The 26,286-nt window shown below is 58.2% G+C and overlaps 2 protein-coding genes across 2 annotated transcripts; one reads left to right on the top strand and one right to left on the bottom strand.

Annotated features, from left to right (window-relative positions):
• Window positions 1–493: 493 nt before the first annotated feature.
• Window positions 494–8,442, top strand: BAD (BCL2 associated agonist of cell death). The gene is made up of 4 exons (XM_016216395.2): window positions 494–542; window positions 821–1,015; window positions 7,144–7,334; window positions 7,973–8,442. Exons 2-4 carry the CDS (start codon window positions 829–831, stop codon window positions 8,096–8,098), a joined length of 504 nt encoding a protein of 167 aa, XP_016071881.2. The 5' UTR covers window positions 494–542; window positions 821–828; the 3' UTR covers window positions 8,099–8,442.
• Window positions 8,443–8,918: 476 nt separating this feature from the next.
• Window positions 8,919–25,144, bottom strand: PLCB3 (phospholipase C beta 3). Its single transcript, XM_016216379.2, has 32 exons — window positions 25,006–25,144; window positions 22,277–22,354; window positions 21,979–22,047; window positions 21,751–21,891; window positions 21,433–21,512; window positions 21,299–21,352; window positions 21,134–21,209; window positions 20,930–21,030; window positions 20,255–20,421; window positions 20,022–20,168; window positions 18,819–19,059; window positions 18,589–18,673; window positions 18,327–18,513; window positions 17,860–18,062; window positions 16,951–17,047; window positions 16,785–16,869; window positions 16,383–16,507; window positions 15,915–16,069; window positions 15,673–15,834; window positions 14,912–15,011; window positions 14,717–14,821; window positions 14,443–14,534; window positions 13,041–13,185; window positions 12,919–12,954; window positions 12,593–12,785; window positions 12,024–12,165; window positions 11,868–11,944; window positions 11,665–11,754; window positions 11,516–11,573; window positions 11,126–11,212; window positions 10,823–11,042; window positions 8,919–9,804 (listed from the first exon to the last, which is right to left on the bottom strand). Exons 1-31 carry the CDS (start codon window positions 25,102–25,104, stop codon window positions 10,839–10,841), a joined length of 3,681 nt encoding a protein of 1,226 aa, XP_016071865.1. The 5' UTR covers window positions 25,105–25,144; the 3' UTR covers window positions 8,919–9,804; window positions 10,823–10,838.
• Between the last annotated feature and the right edge of the window lie 1,142 nt (window positions 25,145–26,286).

Raw genomic sequence — 26,286 nt, 5'->3', positions numbered from 1 at the left:
CCCATGATGCGTGCGGTGCGGCTTCCACAGTGTGGGAAGAGGGACCCAGTGGCCCGGTCCACGGAGCCGACAGCAACAGTGCATCTTACGGCTGAGCTCCAGTTATGGCTTTGCTAAGTGCTTTCGCCCACAGCAATCACCCCTCGGTTTACAAAATTCACTGGTCCCTGAGGCAGGTGTCATTATCCCCATTTTACAGGGGCGTTAACTAAGGCCCAGAGGGGCTGAAGGACTTGTCAACAGAAGCTAGCCCCCAGGTTCCAAATTCTTTGGGGACCCCAAAGAATCCCACACTAGCCCCCCCTCAGGTACGAGGAAGTCGGGAGGAGAGCGTCGGGAGACCAGGAAGGGGAGGAAGGCGGTGGGCGGGGAGCAGGTCGCGCCGGCAGTGGCTCCACCTCCTGGACAGCCCTGGTGACATTTCGATAGCTGATTGGGTAGGGTCGGTGACAGTTCCCGTTGCCCAGGGAACTAGAGCCGGGCTCCCTCGGTGCTAGAGGGAGGCGCAGGCCCGAGTCAGGGGCCTCGAGATCGGGCTTGGGGTGAGTCTTGCGTGCGGTCTTCAGGGGCGCGTCCAGCCGGGGCCTGGGTAGGGGTCGGGGCTCCACAGCATCAGGGCCCCGGAAGGAGTTTTAGGTCCTGGGTGGACAGGCTGAGCTCCTTGCCCAGCCAGTCTCAGAGGACAGACAGACGGGGGCCTGGGAAGCAGGGCGGACCTGGGGTTCTAAGATGGGAAAGGGAACCAGGGGCACCTGCTCCCCCACCTCCGTCAGCCACCGTTTTCCCCAGCTGTGCTCTACCTACCATCTTGCCCCTACAGCCCAGAGCATGTTCCAGATCTCAGAGTTTGAGCAGAGTGAGCAGGAAGACTCCAGCCCTGCAGATAGGGGCCTGGGCCCCAGCCCCACAGGGGACCAGCACCCAGGCCCCAGCAAGCACTGGAGTACGGTCCCAGGCCTCCTGGGGGAAGCTGGTCACCAGCAAGGCCAGCCGGCCAGCAGCAGCCACCATGGAGGTAGGGCCTCTCCCTCACCTGCCTGTCTAGCTCCCTGCACCTCAGCCTCACCGGGTGGCTTTGAGTAAGCCCACAGCCTCTCTGTGCCTCAGCTTTCCTCTTCTGTTAAACGGAGCAATTAATCCCCACCATTGTAGAGCTGTTAGAATGATTAGCAGATATATAGGAAGCACTTAATTATAGTGCTGGTGCTTAGGAAATGCTCAGAGAATGTAGCTTGTTAGTGCAGTACCACAACAAATCACAGAGTAAGTCAGTGAACCAGGAAAGGGAAGTGACTTGCCTAGGGTCATACTTGTTTGCTGGTTCCTTTGGGTAAAGCAGGGCTTAAGCCTCCAGGGCGCCTGCGCCAGGCTTCCAGCCCCCAGGTCTGTTCTTTCCCACCCTGTGGCTCACCCACACCAGGACTATCCTCACCAGTTGCCAGGGGCAAGTGACTCTAAGAGGCATACAGCACTCCAAGGCAGCTGGTCTGTGTGGGGTGGGGAAGCATAGGCTGGATGGAAGGATGGGCACTGGAGGGCAGTGGCCATGTCTCAGTCTCTACCTCCCAGCGCCTGGCACAGGCCTTGGCACCTCAAAAAAAACACAGAGATCTTCTGAAAACAAAAACCATGTTCCCCTAGCCCTGGCCAGTGTGGCTCAGATGGTTGGAGCACTGTCCAGTGCACCAAAAGGTGCACACACACCTCCCTCCCAAGTGTGGGAGGCAACCAATGTTTCTCTCTCACACTGATGTTTTTCATTCTCTCCTTCCCTTCTTCTAAAAAATGAATATAAAGTTTTTTTAAAAAACACAAAAACATGTCCCTTGCTTGTTGAAGCCCAAATGACCCTCTCCCCATTTTCAGGATCAAGGCTTATTAAGGCGGCCTCCTCTGCCCATTCACACACACTGTCAAACTGAACGCTACACTTTCTTTAACTTCCAGATCTTTGCACTTGCTGTATTTCTGCTCACAACAGCTTTCCACTCCCACGTGGCTGTTTCTCTTCTATATCAGGTGTTTAATCTGTGCCCCATGCTGTCCCAGCTGCCAGGGACACATCAGTGAACAGAAGAGATAAAAGTCCCTGCCCTTGTGGCACCTATATTCTAGTCAGGAGGGGAGACAAGCCATAAACAAACAAGTAAATGATATATTAAACTAGAAGATGACACCCGCTGGGCAGCAGTGTGAAAAAGTCTTTCCTTTCTCTGGATCAGGAGTACTGGGGGCCAGGGTCTGTCTTGGTGAGAAGCGCCATTTCAGCAAAGACTAGAAGGGATGAGGCATGAGCCAGGCAGCTATCTGTAGATAGATCCTGAAGGGATGGGCGAATGCAAAGGCCCTGAGGCCAGTATGACCTGAGGGGATAGAAGTCAAAGAGGCAGGAGCTAAAGGAGGGGGAGGGGCAGCTGGGCAGGACCTCAAAGGCAATGCAAGGGCTTTGGCTTTTCCTTTGAGCGGGAACATGGGAGGGCTTTGAGTAGAGCCAAGTGATCTGATTTGGGTATCAAGAGGATCACCAGGGCTTGTGTAGGTGGTGGTGGTGAGCCTGTGGGCGGCTTGGGAGGAGTTACTGATGGTGACCAGGTCTAGGTTCTGCCCATGGGAATAAGAGTGAGGGGAGGAGTGGAGGAGGTCAAGGAAAGGAAAGGCTAGGAGGTGGCAAGGACCACTACTGTTCTATGAATGAAGACAGGAGTGGCAAAGGAGAGAGTGGCAGGGAGCTGGAGTAACCTCCTGAACAAAGTAGGGGTGTGACCTGGGACTGGGGGATGCCTGAGTCATGCAGGGGAGGGTTGGCACATCCTGAGAAAGTAGATTTAGGGAGGAGGGCATGAGACTGGTCTGAAGCAGCAATTAGGAGCTAAGAGGATGCCAGACCCCGCCATGAGAAGGGCTGCAAGAAGAAAATAGAAACCACTAGAGAGGACTACACAGGATTTCTAAAATTTTGACTTTTTTTTTTAATGTCTAAAAAGCAAGTGATTTTTCCATAAAAGATCCCCAAGTACCAAGTGACCTGCCAGAGCCACTGCTCTCCTCTAGATGGGCAGGGTCCCTTCACTCTTCATATTCCCTGCCTCCTGGCCCCTGCTGGACTGTAAGTGTCCCAGGGCAGGGACTGCACAGACCTTGTGTGCGGACTGCTTAGTGCCTGGGAGGGGCTAATGCATGGTGAGCTGTGGGTGTGTAGATGGTAGAGAGGGAAGGAAGGACACCCAGTGGGAGAAAAAGCTCAGCACTAGGCACCAGGGCCAGACTGCAGGGTTGAAACACAGCTTTATCCTTTATTAGCAGGTTGAGCTTGAACAGGTTAACTCACTCTGCCTCAGTTTCCTTATCTGTTAAATGGGAATAGAACCAGTCCCACCTCATAGGGTTGTAGTGAGGATCTGATAAGTTAATACAGAGAAAGTGCTTTGAAACAGTGCCTGGCACAGAGGAGTATATACTGTTCTTACTATTACTGCGATCGTTATTATTATTACTATGAGTTGGCCCATGCTCTGAGCAGACCTGGGGGTTGCCATTCATTCAGCAGAGAGGAAGACATCAAAAACCAGTACCCCTCTGATGACGGACAAGTGAAGTATAGGTTAGAGCCAGAAGATAAGGGCTTAAAAGCCATGCTAAGGAGTTTGGACTTTATCTTATAAGCAATAGGGAGCCATTGACGGTTTCAGGCAGAGGACAGATATAGTTGGGTTTTGAACAGGGGTTGGCAGACCATAGCCACAAGTTAAAACCCTCTTTTTGTACAGACCATGAGCTAAGAATGGTTTTTATATTTTTAAGTAGTTGACAACAATAACATTTCATAATGTGAAAATGATATAAAATTCCAGTTTCTGTGTCCCTAAATAAAATATTAGTGGAAACAGTAATGCACAGTCATTTACATAGTGTTTATTGCTCTTTCAAGCTATGACCACAAAGCTGAGTAGTTGTGACAGAGACTGGGTGGTCTGCAGTGCCCTGAATATTTACTCTCTGACCCTTACAGAAAACATTTGCCGGCCCCTGCTTTCTGAGCAAGATGAGGGTAATGTTCTTTGTAGGCCGGTAAGGGGCTTTGGTCCCCAAATGGCTTTAGGGTACACAGGGAGTCTGGGCCAAGGTATGCAGGTTCTAGAAGCTATGTGAGCTGCGGGCTACTCTGCCTGCTGCTCTGTCTGCTGGGGGCAGGCAGTAGAACATCGGCTTGTGCAAGAGCAGGATCCAAACTGCCCTGCCTGACGGCAAAGCTTCACTGCCTCGCACTGTCTGCACGCCACATTTTAATTCAAGTCTGCAAGGATGTGCACAGAAGCCTGACCAGGGATGTGTTCAGTCCCATCCACTTACCCAGAAGCCCAACGGGGGTAAAGAACTTAAAGCTTTGCTGGAATGCTGGGTATCTCCAGCCACAGACCCCTCCTACTACCCTACTCCAGTCCCAGGCTTACTCTGAGAGGCTGGTATAAGTGGCAGGCCTTGGCACCCACCCAGAGGCCACGCCCCTTCCTCTCCCTCACCTTCCGGGATGGGGAGGGGCCACCTCTGTTCTGCCCTGCCCTGGGGCGTGTAGGGATGAGAGCTGATTGAGGGTGGGGTGGTTCAGATGGCATGTTCCCTCCCCACAGGCTCACAAAAATCTTCCAGGTTTTTTCCAGTAAATAGAAGGGCACTTTTAAAATTCCGGTTGACACAAATGTGTGTCATTTTGACAATGGCTGGTTTGACACTGCTAGATCCATTGCTTTGGTGAAAATCCACCCCACAGGCTAGGCTCCAAGTAGAGCTGACACCCACCTCACTGGGGAGGTGGGAGGCTTCAGGATGCGAAAGCAGAAATGTGTTTAGGTGGGACCCACCTAGCTACTGCTCCTGCCTCACTGCCCACATCCCACAGAGCTGGAAAGCAAAAAGCCCAGGGCGCATTCCCCAACTTGGGCCTCCAAGGGGGAGCCTGAGACGTGAGAAGTAAGGATGCAGGCCCTGAAGCCAGACTCATTAGGTTTGGATTTCTGCTCTGCTACCTACTGGCTGAGTGACCTTGGGCAAGTTACTCACCCTCTCTGAGCCTTAGTTTTCGACGTGCCTTTATTTTTTTCTGCTGTCTAATGGGGACAGTGAGTAACTTCCCTGATAGGGTGATAAGGACCTGATGAATAAAGCCCAGGAAGCACTTCCAAGTGACACACCAAGTGTTCTGTTTGTGATTCCTGGAAGAGGAGGCAGTGCCCAGACTAAGTGCCCGTCTGCAAATCACTCACCTTCCTTCTCTCAGGCCTTGCATCTGTCAAGTGTGGTAGCTGTTTGGGTTCTTAGAGCTAGTAAAAGAGAATGACAGCAGACACTTTCTGAGCATTTAAGTGGCCAACTGTGTGACTTCAGAGTGCCTCTGGGTGCCTTCACTTTCTCATCTGTGAAACAGGGAGAACTTGGCACCCACCTCACTGGGGAGGTGGGAGGCTTCAGGATGTGAAAGCAGAAATGTGTTTAGGTGGGACTCACCTAGCTACTGCTCCTGCCTCACTGCCCACATCCCACAGAGCTGGAAAGTGAGCTACAGATGGTCCTGATCCTATCAGGGGTCTTTCTATTCCTTTCTCCTCTGGTCCCCATCCCCTAACCCCCACTCCTGATTTAGCTGCCTATTCCCCATTGCCACCTCCATCCTCAAAGGCTTTCTGGTGTCCCTGTCTGACCTTGGGCCTGGGCTTTGGTGAAGCTCAAAACAGCCAGACACTCTGACCAGACCCTCTTGGCCTAAGCCTTTCTGGATCCAGCCCTCTGTCACCTTCTTGGCTTTCTCAGTCATGTGTTTGGAGCTGGGACCCTTGGAGGCCCTGCAGTTTGTGGAGGGCTCTGGGCCCACAGGGCTCTGGCCAAAGGTCTGCTGGAAGGAGAACAAGACACTGTTGTCCACTGGCTTCAAAACCTGGCCTACATCTTGCCTCCTTCAAAATGGCTTCCCTGACAGACAAGCCCTACCCATGGACGCTGAGCACATTCTTGGCATCTGTTCCAGGCCCGTCTTCCACTTTATTACTTAGGTCTGGGTTTTTGCTCCTGGGAGTGGTTCTAGGTCTTTGTTGGTCTGGATATGGGGGTGAGGTTGGCAGGAGTCAGGGGATGGCACATAGTACACAAGTCAGACAAACTCTGAACTCAGTAGAATAATGATCCATTGAATAATCACCCATCATGCACTTTCAGCTCACAAAGCACTTTCAGGCTATATTATGTGACCTTTACACAGTCACTGGCTTATCCCCACATGAAGGTGAAGACATAGGTTCAGAGAGCTGAAGGGTGGTTGGACAAGGACAGAGGTGAAGCTCAAGGGATAATCATTGGACTTTGGATTCCAACAAACCTCTAGGCATTTCCAGCCTCAGAGCTTCACAGCTGTGTGACCCTGGGCGAGTATTAACCTCTGTAAGCCTCTGTCTTCTCATCTGTAGAATACAGGCAATGTTAGTACTCACTTCCCAGAATGGTTTGAAGGGTAATGAAGGTAATGCCCAGGGCCTAGCACATAGTAAGTGCTCCATAAATATTACCTAAAAAGTCAACAGGCTGGTCAGGACGTTTTCTCCAAAGCAGGTGCTGTGGGAGATACGAACATGCTGCTGATGCTTCTGGTTCTCAGGGTCTCCTCTCAGTCACAGCAGTGAAACAAATGAGCACCAGCAGGTCGCCTGCAGAGCTGGAGTTCAGCCCTGCTTGGCTGGGGCAGAACACCTCCTCATCCAGGGCCTGGTCTCCACTGCTGGAGGATGGAGATGATTAAAGAGCTAACAACCCATGGGCTTGCTGCGAGGCCCCCATGGCCTTGCACTAATAACTGTAACTATTTATTATGCCCTTATTTTGTGCCAGGCACAAAGGAAGTCGCTTTTATACACTAAAGCCCTAGCCCATTATTGGGGCTCAATTAAGATTTGTGGGATTAATGAGAAGTTAATTCAAATCTTCACAGAAGCCCCAGGAGCTTCCCTCGAAATACATGAGGGAACTGGAGCTCTGAAAGGTATAACCTGATGTGCACACTAGTACATCAGCGGGCCGGTGGAGCTAATGCTGGGGGGGGGGGGGGGGGGCAGAGGAGTGAGATTCACGTCATCCCCGCACCGTCTGCCCTCTCTGCAGGCGCTGGGTCTGCGGAGTCCCGGAGTCGCCACAGCTCGTACCCCACGGGGAGCGAGGAGGATGACGGGAACGAGGAGGAGCTCAGCCCCTTCCGCGGCCGCTCGCGTTCAGCGCCCCCCAACCTCTGGGCTGCACAGCGCTATGGCCGTGAGCTCCGGAGGATGAGCGATGAATTCCAGGGTTCCTTTAAGGTGAGCGCCGCGCCGACGATGGGGGGGGCCTACTGCCGGAGCAAGCCGGGACCCGTACTCCCAGGGCATGCCGGGACCTGCAGTGTCAAGCCTGGCCACTTTCTGTGTCCCAGGGCATGCCGGGATCTGTAGTGCTAGGACAGCCCCCCTCCCCAGCTGTTTTTGCCTTGAGTTCCAAAGCATGCCGGAATGAGTAGTCCAGACCGCTCCAGAAGGCCAAGATCTGGGGTCCCCAAATCCGGGGAACGCGAAGCACGTGGGCATCTGTGTTCCCAGTCGGTCCCTTCGGGGTGTCCTGGTTCTTTGCCTTCAACTTCGGACCACTTTTTAAATTCTTGAATAGCGGCCCCACCTTCCAGGTGGAAGATCCCTGGCTTCCTCGCTATCACACAGCGCCCTACGCTTCCGCTTTCCCCGCCCCTAGCACGGAGCTTCGGAATCTAACCCGTCCCATTTCTAAGGGCCCAAACGAGCGATTTCGAGCTTAGGAAAGTAGTCAGGCGACCCCTCGGCACAGGGCATGCTGGAAGCTGTGGTCTTTCTCTTCCCCGGGTTCTCACTTAGAGATGGGATTACGGAAATGGAGGGCCCCGACTCGGACTGCTAACTCATAACCCTTTCCTTTTCCCACCCCGAAGGGACTTCCTCGCCCAAAGAGCGCGAGCACAGCAACGCAGATGCGGCAAAACTCCAGCTGGACGCGCTTCTTCCAGTCCTGGTGGGATCGAAACCTGGGGAGAGGAGGCCCCACCTCCTCCCAGTGACCTTCCTTCCCGCACCAGAAGCTCCCCAGCGCGCGCCGCCAGCAGCGGCCATCTTGGGTGTGGGCGGAAGTCCCTTCCGCAGGCCTACGCCGAGAACCAGTCTCCATTTCGGAGGAGGAGTTCTGACCCAGAGGCGGATTTCCTTCCGGTGTGTGGGGGACCCCCGAGGGTTCCGTCTCGTCGGAAGTTTTGAGGTTTTTCCGCCCCGGGCCGCTGGAAGTGGGTTGCCCCAGGCGCCTGCGCCAAGTCGCTAGTCGGCATAACAAACCTCACCAGGACTCTCCTCCGCGGTGACCCTGCGGGCTGACGCTCGCCATGAAATGTGCTAATAAAGCCCACATCTGTGCCGCCGAGTCTCCTCTGTCAGTCGCTGGGGGCTTCGCGGGCAGCGCTAGTACTGACAGTTCCAGAAGATGCCACCGTTCTATACACAGGGGGAACTCGGACTCTTTCTTAGTGGCTAATCCTGGGCCGAGACCAGGAAAGGGTCGAGGGGCGGGCCGAGCCGAAGGCTTCTTGGCTCCCGGGAAGCGGAGCGCAGCTGCGCCCCAGGGACCTCCAGGCTCTTATCTCTAATCTAGTAATTGGGAACCGCAGGCCGACCGGCCGCCGGAATGCCTCACTCTGCAAACCGTGCCGCCGTCCCCCAGGGAGGGTCACTTGTTCCTATTTGGGTCAGTCCTTTAGAACAGCTACTGTGTGGCCGGCCTGGGGCCAGCGCTGCTGAGGGAGCTGGCTGGGCGCGCAGGACGGGGGAGGGGGCGGCGCAAGGCTCGGCCAAGGGCCGCGAATAGAGTGATAAACAGGGAACCAGAGAAGCTTCACCAGGACCTGGGAGCAGAGCTCCGAGCTCAATTCCAGAAAGATTTATTGGCGCCCCCTATAGATCAGCCAGTGATTTGTGTTGGGTATACAGAGATGAATTAAGACACAGCCGGTGAGTTAGTGCTGAGACTTGAAGGGAGAAATGGGGAGGGACTGTCATTCTGGGCAGAGGGGAAAAAGGACCCATGGAAGGATGGGGGGAGCAGCAGAGGCCAGGCTTCTGAGGGGCTCGTATGTCATACTCAGGAATTTGGAGTTTAGCCTGTTCTTTGAGGACCACGGGACTGACGTGTAGTGTTTCCATACGTGGAGGCAAGCCAAGAAGACAGGAGTTGGCTGCTGAGGGGCCTGGACACACAATGCAGTGGGCAAATTTGGGGATGGGACAAGGACTGACCGGAGAAGCAGGGAAGGCCTGGGTAATGGTACTGACTCTTAGGGCCCAGAGTAGAGGTCCCCTGCCCTAGGAGAGCCCCACTCTGGAAGTCCTATATCTCTGGCCTCCCCACCTCATCTGTTTGCCTGAGGCTGCAGCAAAAACAAAGAAAGAAAACACTCAATTGGCAGGAGATAAGCCCAGATAAGAGGCTGCCTTCCTCTGTAGGAGGGAGGCAGACAGCCTGGGAAGCTCAGCCAGGAAGCTGGGAGAGGCCTTGAAGGAGTGCCAGCCTGACCCTGCAGCAGAACCCAGCCGCGCCCTCGCTGCCGGGTCTCTGCCACTCCACGCTGTCCCGAGGCAGGAAGGGGAGGTATGGAGCAGCTCCTCCAGGCTGGCTGCAGACCATCTGCCATAGAGGCTTCAGACCTGACCTGCCCCTGGGTCAGGACGTCTTGAGTTGGCCCGGCACACGTGACTTCTGTCTGGGCCTCAGTTTCCTCATCTGTAAAACAGGCATAACATCTCCCTCATAGGGATGAGGGGGTGCTGGGTCTCCCAGCCCCTGTGTCTGTGGCTGGCAGCTTCCCTTTTCCCAAGGGTCACTGTCAGGCCCACCACTCTTCCCACCTCCTCTGATGCTGGACAGGTCCTGAGCTGCCCAGCTCCACCCCTAGTCCATCTCCTGACAGTTAACTGCCTACATGGAGCCCAGAGCAGCCTCAGAGGAAGATGTTTGGCCCCTGGGTCATATCAGGCAAAAGGAAGGGGGGCAGGGGAGGCTTCCTGAAGCCAAGGCCTGAGCCTCCGTGAAGAAAGGACAAGAGCCCAGAAGGGAAAAAAGTAAGGTCCAGGAGCAAAGGGCACAGAGGCAGAAAAGTCTGGGGGAGGCCACAGGGCCTCTGGTGTCAGGTTATTGGGAAGATCTGCAGGCCCCAGGCAAGGAGGTCTCAAGGTTCAAACCCAGTAACTCATCACTGGGGCCTGACCTCAACCCCACAGTGCCCACAAGCCCATTTTATAGATGAGGAAGCTGAGGCCCCAGAAGAAGTGGCAGAGGGGGCCTAGAACCCAGGGTCTTCTCTAGCACTGCCCCACCCCAAACCACGCTGCACACAGGGTCCCTAAAATCCACTTTTATTCACGTAAAAAAAAAAAAGTCCCCAGAGAATAGAGAAAGAATGTGACCCCTACTTCCCAGAGCTCTAAGTCTCCACACGGTGTTCCCTGGGGAAGTGAGGGAGATAGCTCCCACTCTGGGGTGTGGGCGTCATGGGGGGCAAGGGCCCCACCCAAGCTTTTCTGGCCCAGAGTGACCCAGCACCTTCCCTAGGACTAAGGGCAGGAAGGAGGGGCTGGGGACTAATGGGGCCCCAAGAGGGTGAAGGAAGGAAGTTAGTGTGGGGTGCTCGCCTCAGTTTAAAAAAATAAAATTTCTAAAGATAAAAAGTTAAAAAAAAAAAAAAAAGCATTAGTGTCTTAGCTTCCGGCCCTCCCAGTGCCCACCCTGGCCCTGTGGCCACCTCTTGCTCAGCCAGTTCAGAGCTTTGTATTCTCCTCTTGGCTCTCCGAGTCAGCGCCGGACAGGTGCCCACTGCTCCCAGGCGCGTGACCATTGCTGGCACAGGCCACCAGATGTCCGTCCCCCAGCCCCTCCGGCGTCTCGCCCAGCAGGCTCCGGCGGGTCTCCTGGGGCAGCCTGGCCCGCTGCTCCTGACATTCCTGGGCCAGCTGGGCCAGCAGCTGTGGGAGGAGGAGAGGGATCACAGGCCAGGCAGCCAGCACTCTGCCTGCCACCCGAGTGCTCACCTCACCCAAGGACTCACCTTGGGCTCCTCTTCCAGCAGCTGCTGCAGGACCTGCTGCTGCCCAGCCACAAGGCGTTCATGCCGCTGCTTCTGGGCCTCCTCCAGCTGTCAGTAGGGGAACAAGAGGGTCTCTAAGGGAGGGACCAGTCTCCCAGGGTTGTGTGGCCAGGGTTCTGAAATACTAATCCATATGGCAAATGCTCCAGGCCCAGACTCCAAAGCATGGGGCACTGTTATAGACAGCTGGCTTTGGAGATGGAGTGGGCTTGAGGGGGCTGTGGGGTCCAGAGGGAAAGGCTCTAGAAACCCCTCCAGGGCAATGTCACCCCAGGGCCAGCACCACAGAGAAGGGTTTCTGATGACTGAAGGAAGAGGGGTGGGCTAGAGTGGCACCTAAGCCTTACTCACCCGACGGATGGAGTTGACCGACTCGGTGATGTGGCGACGGTTAATCTCTGTCAGTTCCCTGCACAGGAGCAAGGCAGGATGGGCTCAGTGCCGGGCACGCAGCCCCGCCTGCCCAGCGCCCGTATGGCTCCCGGCCCCTGTGCCCTTACGCCTCCTTCTTATGTTTCTCCCTTGTCTTGGCCTCTGAGATACTGTTGTGGCGTTTCCTGTCCAGGATCTTCTGCAGTTCCTTCTTCTCCCTGGAGGAGCCAGTGGAGGAAGAGGAAGGGTCAGTGGCTAGACTGGGGGCTCTGCCCTCATCCTGGCACCAGGGAGGCCCCCGCCCTACCCATACAAGATCTTCTGCCTTCACCTGTCGTTCATCTCCTTTAGTTTCTTCACCTGAGTTGTGTGAGCATCCAGGACAATCTCCCTGAGCCGCTGCAGAGCCTGTGGACACAGGTAACCAGGAGGTGAGACAGGCCGGTGACAGGGGTGTCCCAGAGGCAGACGCCGCCTTACCCCGCACCTGTCTCAGGTGCTCCAGCCTCCGCTCAGCCTTGGCATCCGCCTGGGCCTCCCGCAGCTCCAGCAGGCTCTGCACCTGCCTCTCCTGGAACTCCAGATACCGCCTCGCCTCCTCCGCCGCCTCCTTCTCATCCTCGCCGCCTCTGTGTGAAGAGCCCTCTGGGTGACACTCAGTTCATCACATGAACTTGGGCTGGGAGGGCGGAGGGTGGCAGGGCACGTCCCAGCCAGCAATGATGGAGGCCAGCCTGGGGCAGGGTTTATTACGCCCATGAGGAGGCTGGTTCGCTTCACCCAAATGATGGGAGCCTGTCTGGGCAACAGTCTCTCAAAACACATGCTCCTCACAGGTGTCTTCCGATGAGGTGTTGCTCTCAGGTAGGAAGAGGGTGGGACTGAGCAAGGGAAGCTCCCCTCTCTTCCTTGCACCAAAGCCGCCTCCTTGGGGGTCAAGGAGAGGCCCTTGGCCATGCTCCGTGCCCACCCAGCGCAGGAGGAATGCACGTGCACCCCCCCACATTCGCATCGATGCACAAAGCACAGTCACACACAGGCAGGCTGGACACTCACAGCACACCCGGCCGCGGCCGGCATCTGCTCTCAGCCCGGGCCTGGGCCAAGCTGTCCAGCAAGCGGCGAGTGAGAGCGAATGCCTTCCGCTGATGTTTCTTGTGCAGCTCCCGCAGGTCTCGCTCTTGCCGACTCCGGAGCTTCACCAGAGACTTGTGGCCTCGAAGCTCCTCCAAGGGGGTCACAACCACCTCTGTGGGCAGCAGAGCAAAGGTGGGCTGGGCTGGGCTGGGCCTGCAGGAGTGGTCCTGCCTCCTTGCTAGCTCCGCCCCAGGGCAGGCCCCACCTCCTTGGATAGCCCCACCTCCATAAGGCCAGGCCCCTACCTGACAGGATACTGGCAATGAGATCATCCCGCTGACCTGGAGAGCAGAGGCCGACTATGAAAAAGCTGGAGAGGACAGTGAGCTACTCCCTCAGGCCACCCCAGGCCCAGGCTGCCCCTTACCTGGGCTGCTAAGGGAAGGGCTGGTAGGGGAGGTGACAGGGCCTGGGGGCCGGCGAGGAGAGGTGTCCAGTGAGCTGGGTGTGGGATTTGGGGTCAGCTGGGACCCCTGCTGCTGAGACTGCGTCTCCTGGCATGTCTCCTGAGCCTGTGCGGGAGAAAGCAGAATGCTCTTTCCAGAAATGCTGTTGTCTCCAGGCCCCTCTGTCCTTCACAACCTCCTGGGACTGCCCAATGCCCTGGTGTGCCTCCCTCTGCCCGCCCGGCCTGGACTCATCTGTAACATGGGGTTGTTCAGACAACTACATGAGAAACAAGAGGTATAAACAAGTGGATCTAAACCCCTTTTCCACATGGGGTGTGGGAAGGTAATGGGAGATGGTGTCCAGGATGCTGGGACCCACTGCTTGTGCTCAGGAACATCCAGATGGCTCAGGAAAGCCTTGGCCCAGCCTCAAGTCTCCTCCTGTCTCTGAGTCCCCCCCCACCCTTGCCCACAGCTGCTCATCTCCCTAGTTACTTGGCTCCTGATTAAATCAACGAAGGAAGTGAGTGCCGAGTGGGCACCAGCCTCTCTGGCCAACAGCTCCAAGTAGCCACCTCCCCCTGCCTGCTGCAGGCCCCATGGGACTGGGTCTAGCTGTGCAGGCGTGCCTCTGCTCCTGACCCCTTCCCACAGAAGCCACTGACATCTTATGGCTCGCAGGACCCATTTTAAAAGCTTCTGTGGCTTCCAACTGGGCTGCCGAAGCGGCAGAACCCTGGCACCCCAGCTTTGACCCTGCGTGCAGCTGGAGGAATCTGGCCCAGGTTTGTCCCGAAGGCCTCTCACATGCAAAAGGGATGGCTTCCACCTCCTTAAAATGCAGACAGTAGCCCAGGTCCCCTGAGCTAACTGTGAGAAGCCCCACACCGTGCAGGTTGGTGGAAAGACCAAGGATTGGAGGCCCAGGCCAGGCCTTTTTTACTCAGAACCTCAGTGTCTCCATCTCTTCCCTGGGGATGGTGAGCTCAGGTGGTGGAAGGATCATATGAGCCAAGTTGGTGAAAAGAGCTCACACCTGGCCGGGCAGAGAGCTGATGCTCAGCATTCACTTGGCTTTATTTTCTGGTTTGGGTGAGGGAAGAATCCAGAAAGGGGAACAGACCTTCTGGGCAGAGGGAAGGGGATGGGTAAAGGACACTGGCGTTTGCTGTAGGGCAGTGGACAGCCCTTCTCCCTCTCGGGGAAGAGTGGGATGCCAGTGAACAGGCTGGTGCAGGCGGAAGAGAGCAGGGAAGGCTGCAGGTAATTCTCCACCAGGGCCGGCCGAGTCCAACCCACCTCCACCCCCAGAGGACCTCAGGGTCCAGGTGAGTCTGAGCCCTGTTGTCTCCCACCTGCCCCCAACCCGCCCTGGCTCACCTCCCTCTCCCCAATGAGGGCGGCCAGCTGCTTGGCCCTCTGGTCCATCAGGCTGACGTGCTTGATGGGGTTGATCAAAGCCTCTGCATAGTCTGGGTAGGAGCAGAGGGCAAGGATCTCGAGTCAGAACCCCAGGGCCACACCTTCGCACCACCTCGGGTCTCAGAGAGGGATTGCAGGACCCACCCTCAATTGGGGCCACTAGGCTTAGTCGTTCCCAGGCCCAGGGGGCACCCTTGTCCCCCATGCTGCCTGGCTTGCCCCTGCAGCTCACCCTGGTGGTCGTCAGGGATATAGTCGGAGGCCTCAGTGTAGATGAGCAGGGCTGGCAGGCACAGTGGCTGGTTGGCCTCGTTTCTTAGGCAGATGTAGTGGTACCCTGGGAGGGCGCGAGGGCAAGGTGAATGGGCTCCACTAGGTCCCCCCACATATACTGCCCCTGCCCTGCCCAGAGCCCAAATGGCCTCACCTGAGCGGATGGCAGAGACGGGCAGGATCCGGTGTCCCACGAACTTGCCACCCTCCTCAAAGGCCGCGATGCGCAGCGAAGCCAGTGTGGGCAGCACCACCTGAGGGCCCAGGCTGATGCTAAGCCGTGGAGCTGATCCATGGCCAGTGTGGCCACTGAGCCACAGCTGACCACAGCCACCAAGGCCAACACTCAGAGGGGACCCTCGGACAAGCTGACCCAATAACTAACCATCAGTCACCATTGTTACCGAGCCAATGGTAGACCCACACCTCCATAGCATGGCCAAATGGACGGCCAGCAGCCATCAAAGCCCTGAGCCAAGAGAACAGGCTGACCCACCCCTCCCAACACCACTATAGTCTGGTGATCACCAGCTTAGAAACTATAGAGTGAGCCAGGAGTCTGGGGCTGAGGGACACCCCACCGCAGCTGGGCACAGAGCTCTAGTCCATTTGGGAGGAGGGGAGGAGCTGGTGTGAGCTTGTCACTGATCTCAGGCAAGTCTTTCCTGCCTGGGAGCTGGGGCAGGCTGTACCCGCTCCTCTTGGGAGGCCCTGGCCTCCTGCCATCTCACCTTCCCGTCCTCTTCTCTCACCCTGACGAGGGCAGGGAGCCCACGCCTGAGCCTGGGACACGGAGGGCCTGGGGTGGGGCCTGGAGTGACAGGCGCCCGTACCTTCCACCCGACTGCCACCAGGACACCTGATTCCTGTTCCCCCCAGGAGAGCCCAGCAGGTCTGGGCAGGTGCCAGGCTCACCTTGGGGAAGTCAAAGGGCTCCTCATCCCACACGGGGTTGAACGAGTTCCCCTGAGAGGTCCGAGTGCGGAACTTGCGCCGCGTGTCAACGGGGAGGCCGAACATATCCACCTCCACATAGATGCTCACCTTCCTGTCAGACAGGAACTGCCCGGAGATCACCTGGGGGAGCCAGGGGGGTAAGGCGGCTGCAGAGCGTCCCACCCCCAGGACGCCCTGGCCCAAGCCCTCCCTGGATCCACCTTGACCCGCAAGGCATTGGCCACAATGCCGTCCACGATGACCTCGGTGAAGGGGTCAAAAGACTTGTCTGGCCGCCTCATGAACTCAGGCTTCAGCAGGTAGCCACTGCGCCCGTTGTACTCAAACACGCCCGCATTGAGCTGCATCGCCACATCTGGGGGAGACATGAAAAAGGGGAGGGTCAGCAGGTCAAATGGGGTCAAGAGTCAGGAAGGACAGTGCCATGCAGAGGGGGACCAGGGATTAGGGTCAGAATAAATGCTATCAGGTTCACAAGTAGGAAAGATCAGACAGGAGGGGGGTCTAGGGTCCGCCAAGTCAGAAGTTGGGGTTAGCTAAAGTCTCAGTTTGGTTTGGGAATCTGGGGTTAGTCAGAGGTCCATTTAGACAAAATTAGCAGGGTTATGGGGCAGAAGTCGATGACGTTGGGGGCCAGAGGTCAAGGGTCAAGGTGGGCGAGTGCTCACCCAGGGTCTGGAAGTTGAGTGCCACGAGCTGGCAGCCCACGTTCCAGAAGAGCTGGGGCATGTAGTTGGATGAGTCCACACGGGTGCCCTTGGGGTAGATGCGGCTGAGCTGCTGCTTGTTGTATCTGAGGTTGGCGGTCAGGGGCCACACCGAGCACTCACCCACCTCGTGCCTCAAGCCCAGCACTGCAGGCCCAGCCTCAGCTCCTGTGAATCCACCTCCCGGCCTGGGCTCAAGGTGCCCCCTCAGGCCCCCAGTTCTTAGCCTAGCCCCTGTGCAGTCTCCCAGACCCACCCAAAACCCAGACAGGGTGTGGGTGGCATAAGCAGGGTCAGAACATCTGAGCCAGCTTCTGAGTGCCCCCAGCCTGGTCCAAGGGCCCCAGCACCACCAAAGGATACTCCACAAACTCCATGGGACTCTTGGTCAGCTGTTCCATGGCCTTGGTCTCCACGAAGGACGACATCTCAAAGCATTTGTTCCTCTCTGAGGGGTGGGCAGCAAGAGGGGGTCAGGCCTGGGAGGGCCAAGCTGGCTCCCACTCCTACCATCCCCCACCCCACTTACTTCGAGCAGCCTCAAAGGACTTGAACTTGACAGGCTCGATATAGTTGACGAGTGTCGACATTTCCTCAGTAGCATTGACCTCACTGCTAGCAGTGCCCTGTCGCCCCAAACGCAGGGTCAGTAGTGTCATGGCCCCCAGCCATCAGCTAGGAGTTCCCTTACCTGCCCTACACCATCACAGAGGCTCTGTCCCTCTTCCCAGCCCAGCAATCACACCACCCAGGAGCCTCAGCAAGGGCCCCAACCCCTCCATGGCCTCTGCCAGCCCTGGGCCCCATCCTCTTCGTTTGCCTCCTGCCTCCCTGATTTTGGAAGCTGGAACTTCTCACTCAATTCCCGGGGTTCAATTACCCACATGCAGACAGGCCCCAATTTTCCAACCCCAGCCATTATTTCCAACCACCACCTTGCCATCTCCTCTCGGGGGCTCCCAAGACACACACTCGAGCCCTGGCTGCTGAGCTCAGCAGCCCCTGTCCACCCTTCCCCACCCTGGGCCCCTCCCAAATCTGACCTCATGATTCACTTCTCTGTCACCGCCTCTCCTCAGAACTCAACACTATCCTTGTCTACAGGGCCCCCCTCCTAATACTCCAGCCCTGCCACACGTGTTCCCTCTCCCTCGGGGCTGCTCACCCAACCTCCCTGCCCAGGTCAGACTCCCCTTCCTCCCTCTTTCCCCACCCCGTTCTGCACCCTAACTCACCCCTCCCAGGGCATCTCACAGGCATCATTTCACATTTGCTTCCATGCTTATTTATCTAAGACCTCTCGTCCCCTCTCCACCCCCCCCCCACCCCAGCTCCAGGAGAGCAGGGAGGGTCTGACTATGGCCACAGCCAGCCCCCCGTGCTGTGCCCGGCACAGCTGGTGCTCAGCAAAAGCTCCTGCTCCCCCCGCAGGCCTGACCTCATCTGTGGTCGGCTTCTTGGGGTCCGACTGCTCCTCCTCCTCCTCCTCCTCTTCCTCCTCTTCACGATCGGCAGGTCCAAGATCTGGGCCCCGCTGTGGCCCCTCCTCGCCCAGAGACTTGCGAGGCTCCAGGCTGGGCTTCTCAGGGCCCGCCTCCTCCCCATTGCTCAGGCCTGCGCAGCTGTCGGAGCTGGGGGACCCTGCAGAGGACGGGGTCACGGGGTCAGAGGTCAGGGCACACACACACTCAGCAGCCAGGAGGGACTGTGCCCATTGTGTGTGGGGGTGACTCAGTGGGGAAGTCAAGGGGGCTCTCAGGACAGTGTGGCTGGGGTCAGGGGTCGGAGGTCCCATGCTCAGCTAGGAGGCGGTGAGCAAGCAGCTTGGTGAGGAGGAAGGTCGAGTTGGGAGCAGAAGGGAGAGGTGGGTTCAGGATCCGAGTCAAAGGCCGGGCAGGGTCGTACCGAGCTGGGGTGAGGAGGGCTCGGTGGCGGCGGAGCTCTCGCTCAGAGCCGAGTTGCTCTGCTCCAGGGGCCGCTTGCGCACGGAGCTGTTGGGGACGCCAGCACTAGGCCGGTGCCGCTTCTTGTTCTTCACCAGGATGCGGCCCATCAGGTCCTGAGGGCTGGGCAAGGGGACGCCCGGGGCCAGCTGGTGGCCACAGACAGGTCAGGACCTGCTGGGGCACCCTCACACCCACGCCCTGCCCGACTCCGAGCCCCATACCGGGTACTTGTCCAGTGGGTCGATGAGCAGCGCATCCCCAAAGATGGAGCGGCAGTATTCGGCCATCTTGGCCTGCTGCTTCGCCCTGTGGGGCCAATGTCAGAGGTCAGAGGAGCAGTCCAACAGGCCACAGTGGGAGGCTGTCTCTGGGTTGATCAGGGGTCCCCAGGTCAGAAGCCTCCACGTTAGGGGCTGCTGGGCCAGACGACTCTGATCAGGGGCCTACTTACGAGTCCACATGGTTCTCGAAGGAGAGGATGACCGGGTAGGGTGAGGTCTTGAAGGCTGTCTCAGCGATGGCCTCAAGCACATCCCGCAGTGGCACCTCCGTGGTCATGGTGAAGCCGTGGGTGATGAAGGGCTCCTCCTCCGGTGGCCGCCCTTTCCATACGTCCAGCTCCACACAACGGCAGCCCCACAGCAGTGCCTGGCGGTACATCTCCACCGACGAGGTCCCAGCCAGCTGCCCCGCTGGAGGCAATGCTCGGTCACCAAAGCCACCGCCAGTCAGGCTCCCCTCCTCCTCTCCAGGCCTGTGCTGAACCAGGCCAGGCTAGGGGCACAGAGAGCCCCATAGCAGCCAGGCCCGGCCCCAGCACTCTGTCTGGCCAACCCCTGATCACTCCTTAATTCAGCGTAGAACCAGCACCATCTCTCCAGAGCAGGGCCCAGGGCCTACCACCCAGCCCCTGGCCCCTCCCAAGCTGGTCAGAGTCAGCGTCTCCCAGTGCTGGCTGACGGGTTGGCTCCTTTACCAGGGATCACTCTCTCTCACCTAAATATCCACCATCTCCCATCCCATCAGGGAGTCATACCCAACACCCCATGGCCCCTCACTTCCCTTTCCTCCCTCCACCGCTGCTGCGCTGGAACAGCCTCTATCACCTTCTGCCTGGGGACAGCAGGCCCCTCCCTGCCTCCCATCCAATCTCTGCACAGCACCTGGCGTCATCCTTCTAAAACCATTCCAGGTCACATCTCCCCCCGCTCAACACCCTCCAAAAAGCCTTTCTTGACCATGTAGGATAAATCCAAATTCATTCCCTGCTGGGTCTAGCCCTGCCTTCCTCTCCAGCCCCCTCTCACCTCTACCTGCCACAGCTCCCACCCCACCCAGCCTCCCCACCTCCCCCTCCCGGCCTCTTTTCTGCTTCTTAAAAGCACCAAGCAGTCTTCTATTCTGGGCCTTTGCACAGACTGTTCCTTCCCAAAGACAGCTGATAAAGGCCTCGGCCCTTCCCCCAGGAAGCCTTTCAGACCACCCATGAGACACCCCCATGCAGAGAAGCCCTGTACCCACAGCAGGCTGTCTGTTCCCTACCTACATACCTAGTACTGGCCATCCCAAAAGGAGGGAGGCAGCGTAAGGGCCAGAAGGCAAAGGTCACGGATGCCATTCCTCCCTCCCAGCCAGTGGAGGGCAGCTGGCTCACCTGTGAGATAGGTGTTGTGTGAGGAGTTGATGAAATAGGCGCTCAGTGGCTGGGTCATGTCTGCGCTCAGATCCAGAGCCTCTAGCGGCAGGATACCATTCTCTTCACCTCCCAGGTAGCGGCTAAAGCCCTCCATGGACATCTGATCTGGGGGCCAGGTAGGGTCAGCAGGGTCAGGGTCAGCTGACCCCCTCCCCCAGTCCCTGCCTTCCCCCCCAGCCTAGCTGGCTCACCTCGCTCCAGGAACTGCTGGTTGGGCTCATACTTCTCAATGAGCAGCCGGGTCTGGGAGGGCCCCAGGGGCGGGTACAGCACTTCATTGAGTCTTGGGTCCCGTTGCTTCTGGTTGATGAAGTCCATGAGCTGCTCCAATGTCAGGTACGGCTTGCCCTTGGCACCTCTGGAGGGGCGGGAAGCCAGGTCAGGCTGAAGCCTCACCAGCCCCTGCTCCAAGCCCTCACCCTGGCAGAGGGAGTTGGCACCCACTGACTGGGACTTGCGCAAGTCACTGCCTCTCTGAGTCTGTTCCCCAACCACTTTCTTCCGCTTGACACTGGCATTGGCATTAGCAAGGGCTATGGAAGCCACCAAGTGCCTGGCCTGCCAATCCAGACCCTGGACGCAATCTCAGCTGCAGCCCTCACTCGCTGTGTGAGCTCAGGGAAGTCCCCAATAGTCTAAGCCACTCGGTTGTCATCCCCAGCAAGGGCCAATGGAAGTAACCTGGGCAAAGGGTCAGCAGAGAACTGTCTACAACAGAGCTGCAGGCAAAGCAGCTCTGAGCTCAGCCATAGCTCAGTGCATTGGGCCACTCAACAGCTCCACTTCCCGTCCTGGGCTAGAAAGAACCCCCGAGCAGAGGCCAGTGAGGAGAGTTGGGGCTGGTAAGCGGGCCCAGCCCTGCTCACATCTCCAGCAGGATCTTGTCAATGTCCGGCCGAAGACACAACTTGTTCAGGAACCGCTCAAAGATTTCCAAGGAAAACTCATCAGGCCGGATGGACTCGCTCTGGGGGCCGAGGAGTATGGGGTGAGAACCCAGGGGCAGCCAGCCCCGAAAGAGCAGGTGCCCATTTTTACACCCACCCGGCCCCTGCCCCCAGTCCCCTCACCCGGTTAAAATTGAGGCCACAGGACTCCAGTGCAGTCTCCACCCGCTTCTTGTCTGCTGAGAACATCTTCAGGATGCTGAACAGGTAGGAGGGGTCAAGGTCAATGGGGGCAAAGGTCACCAAGATGGGGCAGGAGAGAAGGTGCTAAGGGGAAGGGACACTCACTTCTTGACCGGGATCCGTCCATCCTGGTTCACCTGCAGCTTCAGCTTTGTGTATCTGGGGAAACAGGCAGAAGGGTCATACCCTACGAATGGCCACCCGCACCCCCACACCCCCCAGGCAAGACTGGCACTCACGCTTTGCGCAGGAAGGTGTTCCTGGAGGCGTTCTGAGCCAAGATGTTCATAGCCAGCTTGAACAGCTCCTCAGCCCAGACCTGAGGGGTCAGGATGTAGGGGGAGAGGGTGAGGGGGGGTCAGAAGGGCTGGCCCAGCCATAGCCCATGCCAAGAACCGGGTGTAGCACACAGTAAGTGCTTAAATACTGCTTTGTCACAGGACGATTAGAATTAGGGGCAGAGAACAGCCTAGTATACAACAGGCTCTCACTGAGTGATGGCTGACTCAGCAAGTAAGGTGGTGGCTCCCCTGGACTACCCCTCAGCCCCAGCCCACCTTGGCTGTGTCATCCTGCACGGCCATGAAGTTCAAGAATGTTGTGTTCACTGGGTCTGGCCCAGCCACCACCGTCATCAGCTTCTCTTCTAGCCTGGCATCAGGGCCACCAAAACCCAGCACCTCACGGATCTTGGGGTCCTGAGTAGGTGAGAGCCAAGGGTGAAGAGGATTGTCCCCACCCCCACCACCTCACTTCCACACTTAGTCCTGGACCCCATCGCTCACCTTGGGCAGGCGGGCGTAACGGCCTATCCGTGTGTCCCTGATGGAACTGATGTCCAATGTGTCCACCTCCTGGGGAAACGAGGTGCCAGGGTGGGTCTCAGAGGCTACAGGGTGAGATCCCAGAGTCCCCAAGATCCCCACCCAGGCCAAAGAGTAGCCACCCCCTGCTGTTACCCATGCCTCAGCCCATACCCTTAGCACTTCCTGCCCAGCAAACCATGGGAGAGATCAGCCAGCAGCTGGGGGTCTGGGGCAGGGGCCCTAGACCCAAGTGAGCTGCAATAGTTCCTGCCCTCACCATGTTGGGTCCTGTCCAGTACAGGAAGAAGCCATTGGGGTCCACTCGCAGGGTCACCAGGTTCCGACTGGAGGCCTCCTGGGGATGGGATGGGACAATAGGGGTCAAAAAGCGAGGGCTGCAACCCAGGCTAGGCCCTGGGACCCCCTGGGGCCATCCAGGGCAGTGTTTCTGACAGTGAGCAAAGACAAAACCTCACCCAGCCTAAAGGCTCTTTATTTATGGCTCCCTAGAGTCCTCAGAACAAAGCTGAGGTCCTGGGGGTGTCATCTGGAGTCCTGATACTCTTCCCAGTGTCACCTCTCTCTCTCTTAAGGCTCTGTCCCATGGACCAGTAACTACCTTTTCCCCACTTCCAGCTTCTGCATCATTGTTCCTTTGCTAAGACACCCTTTCCTTCCTTCTCTACCCATGAAATCTGACCCACCTGCCTCGGGAGACCTGTCTCGGGAGGCCTCCCTGGACCCCAACCTTGGGTTCGATTTCCCCAGAAGTCTGAGAGCTCCCTGAAGCCTGCATCGCTGAGCAGCCCCATTGGGAATACTTATGGGATGAAAGCAGAGGGTTTGGAAATCTGACCCCCACAGCTCTTCTGTGACCCTAGGGGCCCCATGACAACCAGCCACCCCTTACATCTCCCTTGAAGTTCATTACCCCCACTCTGTACCCCACAGCTCAGGCCATCTTACAGAGCACAGACTGAGTAACTCCAGCAGGGGACTTGCCCTTCCCTCAGAACCAAAGTGAAATCTGCCCTCCCTCAAACAGCCCTGCAGAGGGCAGGGAAGGGTGTGCTGCCCCATTTTCTGAGGAGGGCCTGGTCCCTGGCACACTCCCAGGGCCACCCCAGACAACTGAGAACAACAGCCAGAGGGAGGGTCAAAAGGGATTCAGATTTGGCCAGGGCCTGAGTGGCAAGTGGCCACAGCTAGAACTCTCCTGCCCCAGTAGGAGGCCCCACCTCATCTTGGTGTCACCCCCAAACTGCTGCTGGCTGTCCGGCAATCAGATCATCAACACAACAGCTCCCCTCACATTGTTCCTACTGTGTGCCACATCCAGTTCTAAGCACTTAACATCTAAGAGTTCACTTAGTCCTCCTAGTAACCCTACAATGCACTGTTATTCTTCTCATTTCACAAATGAGCGGACTGAGCCCTGGAGAGGCTACACAGCTTGTGAAAGGTCAAGAAGAGGAGCCGGGGTTTGCATGTGGGTGGTGCGGCTCCAGAGTCCTGTGGCCTAGGAAGCAGGGAACCAGGACCCTCGCCAGGTTCCCAGCTCCTGGTCTCAGCAGCAACCCCAATGTGGGGCCTGGGATTAGTCTCCATTCTCTAGACTCAGTTTCCTCTACCCAAAGATGGGACTCAACCAGCCCCGCCCATCTCAGGCTTTGCTTACAAAGTGCAGGAAGTTGATCTGTGGACAGAGGGGACAGGGGGCCCTGGAACTTTGGGGAAGCTCGAGTCTCCTCACCTCACTGTGCTAGCAAACATCCTCAGGTCCCCTTTGGGGTTCTTAACCCTGGGACTCAGGACATTCCAATAGTGTGAGGGGGGAAGTTCTGTAATAATGCCCCCAGGACCTCCCCTGCCCCTCCCAGGGGTCTGGCCTTCAAAGGTAGCCCAGGCCCCCTGCTCTCTGGCCCCAAGTCCTTGTCAGCACCCCCTACCCCACCCCCAGGGCCCTCTCCCTGTTCCCACTTCCTTATTTGGGTTTATCACACTGGGAGAAAAAAAGAGAAACTTTTCCCTTCAGGCCGTCTGGGGTTAGGGGTCTCCCCAGGCCCCTGGGGCTTCCAGGCACCCTCTATGGCACACCTGCTGCCTCAGGCCACGCCCCCAGCCCCTCCCCCAGCTCCCACGCCTACCCGCCCCACCCAGCCGGAAAGGAGCCCAGAGACTTCCAGGCCTCTGGCCTGACCGGGTAGGAGCTGCGAGGAAGCACAGGCAGGCTGGGTGGCGCCCCTGGGAAAGGAGGGGCCCAAGGGGCAGAGGAGGGGGCGGTGGGAAATGAGGGTAGGGCACAGGGCTGCAGGTGAAGGCCGAGGCAAGGCGAGTATAAAGGGGTCTAGGATTTATTGGGGTTCAAAGTCCCGATGCTAAGGAGTGGAGCGCAAAGTTCCCCTGGGGTGGAGGAAGTTGGGGGGCAAAGTCTCCACTAGGGGGTGACTTGGTGGTACCACCTGAGCTGGGAGCTGGGCTGGGATCCAAAGCAAGGCAAAGGGGTGCCAACCAAAATAGGGTGAAAAAGTGATGAATGGAGCAGAATGTTCAGACTAGGGCACTGGGAAGAGTTGGGTTCCAGCGGCACCCACCCAGAATGGAGGTGCATCTGGGCCAGATTGGGGGTCAGGGTCCTCCAACCAAAGAGTCCAGTACTGGGCAAGGGTCTGGGGACCAGACCAGGGTTGGAGGAACCGGAATTAGACCGACAAGGAGGAGTAGGAAGGGAGAGAGAAAACGGGGGCCGGGATTTATTGGGGTTCGAAGTCTCCCGGCCAAGGAGTGGAAAGCCAAATTTTCCGCAGCTGAGGGACTGGGGTGTGGGTGTGGGGGTCAAATTCTTCATTACAGGGACGATTGAGGACTCAAGGTTCCGGAGCACAGCTAGTCTGAGATGGGGGGGAGCCACGGCCAGGCCAGGCTGGAATGGGGGTCCTCGGCGTCCGGCCAAGCTTGAGTGAGGGAGTCCCTGGATCCGGGCGGAGCAGGGGGCCCCGCACTTACCTCGTCCCATTTGATAAACTTACTCCCGCGCCGCAGGGTCTCCACGACGGTGGGCGGCTCCAGCTGCAGCGCGTGGACGCCGGGCCTGGCGCCCGCCATGGCCGGGCGCGGGGCGGGCCGGGGACCCGAGGAGCCCCGACGGGGACCGACGGCGCCGGCGCTCCCTCCGCGCGCTCCCGCGCGGCCCGCTTCGGCCCCGCGGCGTCAGCGTCCGCCCGCCCGCCAGTCTGTCCCGGACAGACCGGAGAATCGGCGGGGCCGGGCGGGGCGGGGCGGGGGCGGGGCCACAGCGGCACCGCCCCTCCCACCGCGTCGGGCCCGCCCCGCGTCGGCTCCCCCTGGCGGCCGGGGCGGCGACTGCAGCCTGAGTGGGGAATGGGGCGGAGGCATACCTGAACCCCGAGCACTTTTCTGTGGGGGGCTCAGTTGAACCAGCCGCGTGTGAGGAGAGGGCGCTTGGGGCGTGGGGGGCTGTGAGCGCAGCTGGAAGGGCTGGGTGTAGAGGCGCTGCTGAAGACCGGCGGGGTCAGCCCGCTAAGGTTTCTGAGGGGCGGGGGTGGGGTACCACTGGAGAGCCAGACTTGTGCCTGGGGGCGCAGAGCCCTGCCCCATCCCACTCCTGCAGCACTTAATGAGTGCAGGAAAAGCCACTTCCACCCTCCTCTCTGCCCTCACTTGGCCTCAACCCCTCCTGCTGCAGCGCGGTCCCCCCTCCCTGAGAGCACTTAGCTAATGGGCCTCCCGCCGGGCAGGCGCCCCTCCTCGGTTCCTAGCCAGGGGAGACCTCTTTTGAGGACCCAAGCATCCTGGCCTTTCAGAGAGAGCCTAGGAACAGCCCCTTCTTGTGTTGCAAACCCCCATGACCCAACAGGCAGCCTGTCCCTGGGGGGCTCCTTACTAAAAACGTCGAAGGGGCCAGCTGGTCGTTTGCCCAGAGGGGTTAGAAGCCTCGGAGGTGTCCAGGAACCCGGGGGTTAAGGAGGGGCTCTGCAGTGCCAGCCTCACAGCAGGTGCCCTGAAATCTGCGTTCCAGGGATGGGAGGAGGAAGGCACATGGGCCCTGGGATGGACGGGGGGTACAGCCCCGCCCGCAGGGCTTGGCTGGGGGGGCTCCTGCCTGGGGGCCCCTGTGGGAGCCCCCCCAATACAGAGGCAGTGGCAGCAGCAAGTTTAAAGTAGAACTCATCCAGAGGGGCCAGCCAAGTCACCTAGAAACCCAGAAAGAGACAGAGCTGGTTCTGGGGGAGGAGGGGTCAGTCAAGGAGGAGTGAGCCCTGCAGG

The sequence above is a fragment of the Miniopterus natalensis genome, chromosome 11, assembly GCF_054644295.1.
Source record: "Miniopterus natalensis isolate mMinNat1 chromosome 11, mMinNat1.hap1, whole genome shotgun sequence".
NCBI lineage: Eukaryota > Metazoa > Chordata > Mammalia > Chiroptera > Miniopteridae > Miniopterus > Miniopterus natalensis.
This window is presented reverse-complemented; position numbering and strand designations above follow the sequence as displayed.

Bases quoted from the DNA above. Each gene is read 5' to 3' on its own strand.
- BAD (XM_016216395.2), top strand. From the start codon at position 829: ATGTTCCAGATCTCAGAGTTTGAGCAGAGTGAGCAGGAAGACTCCAGC. The intron at 1,016-7,143 runs GTAGGGCCTCTC...CCCTCTCTGCAG, and splicing joins CAGCAGCAGCCACCATGGAG to GCGCTGGGTCTGCGGAGTCC. The intron at 7,335-7,972 runs GTGAGCGCCGCG...CCCACCCCGAAG, and splicing joins AATTCCAGGGTTCCTTTAAG to GGACTTCCTCGCCCAAAGAG.
- PLCB3 (XM_016216379.2), bottom strand. From the start codon at position 25,104: ATGGCGGGCGCCAGGCCCGGCGTCCACGCGCTGCAGCTGGAGCCGCCC. The intron at 21,353-21,432 runs GTGAGTGCCAGT...CTGTTTCCCCAG, and splicing joins AACACCTTCCTGCGCAAAGC to ATACACAAAGCTGAAGCTGC. The intron at 18,674-18,818 runs GTAAGTAGGCCC...TTGGCCCCACAG, and splicing joins TTCGAGAACCATGTGGACTC to GGCGAAGCAGCAGGCCAAGA.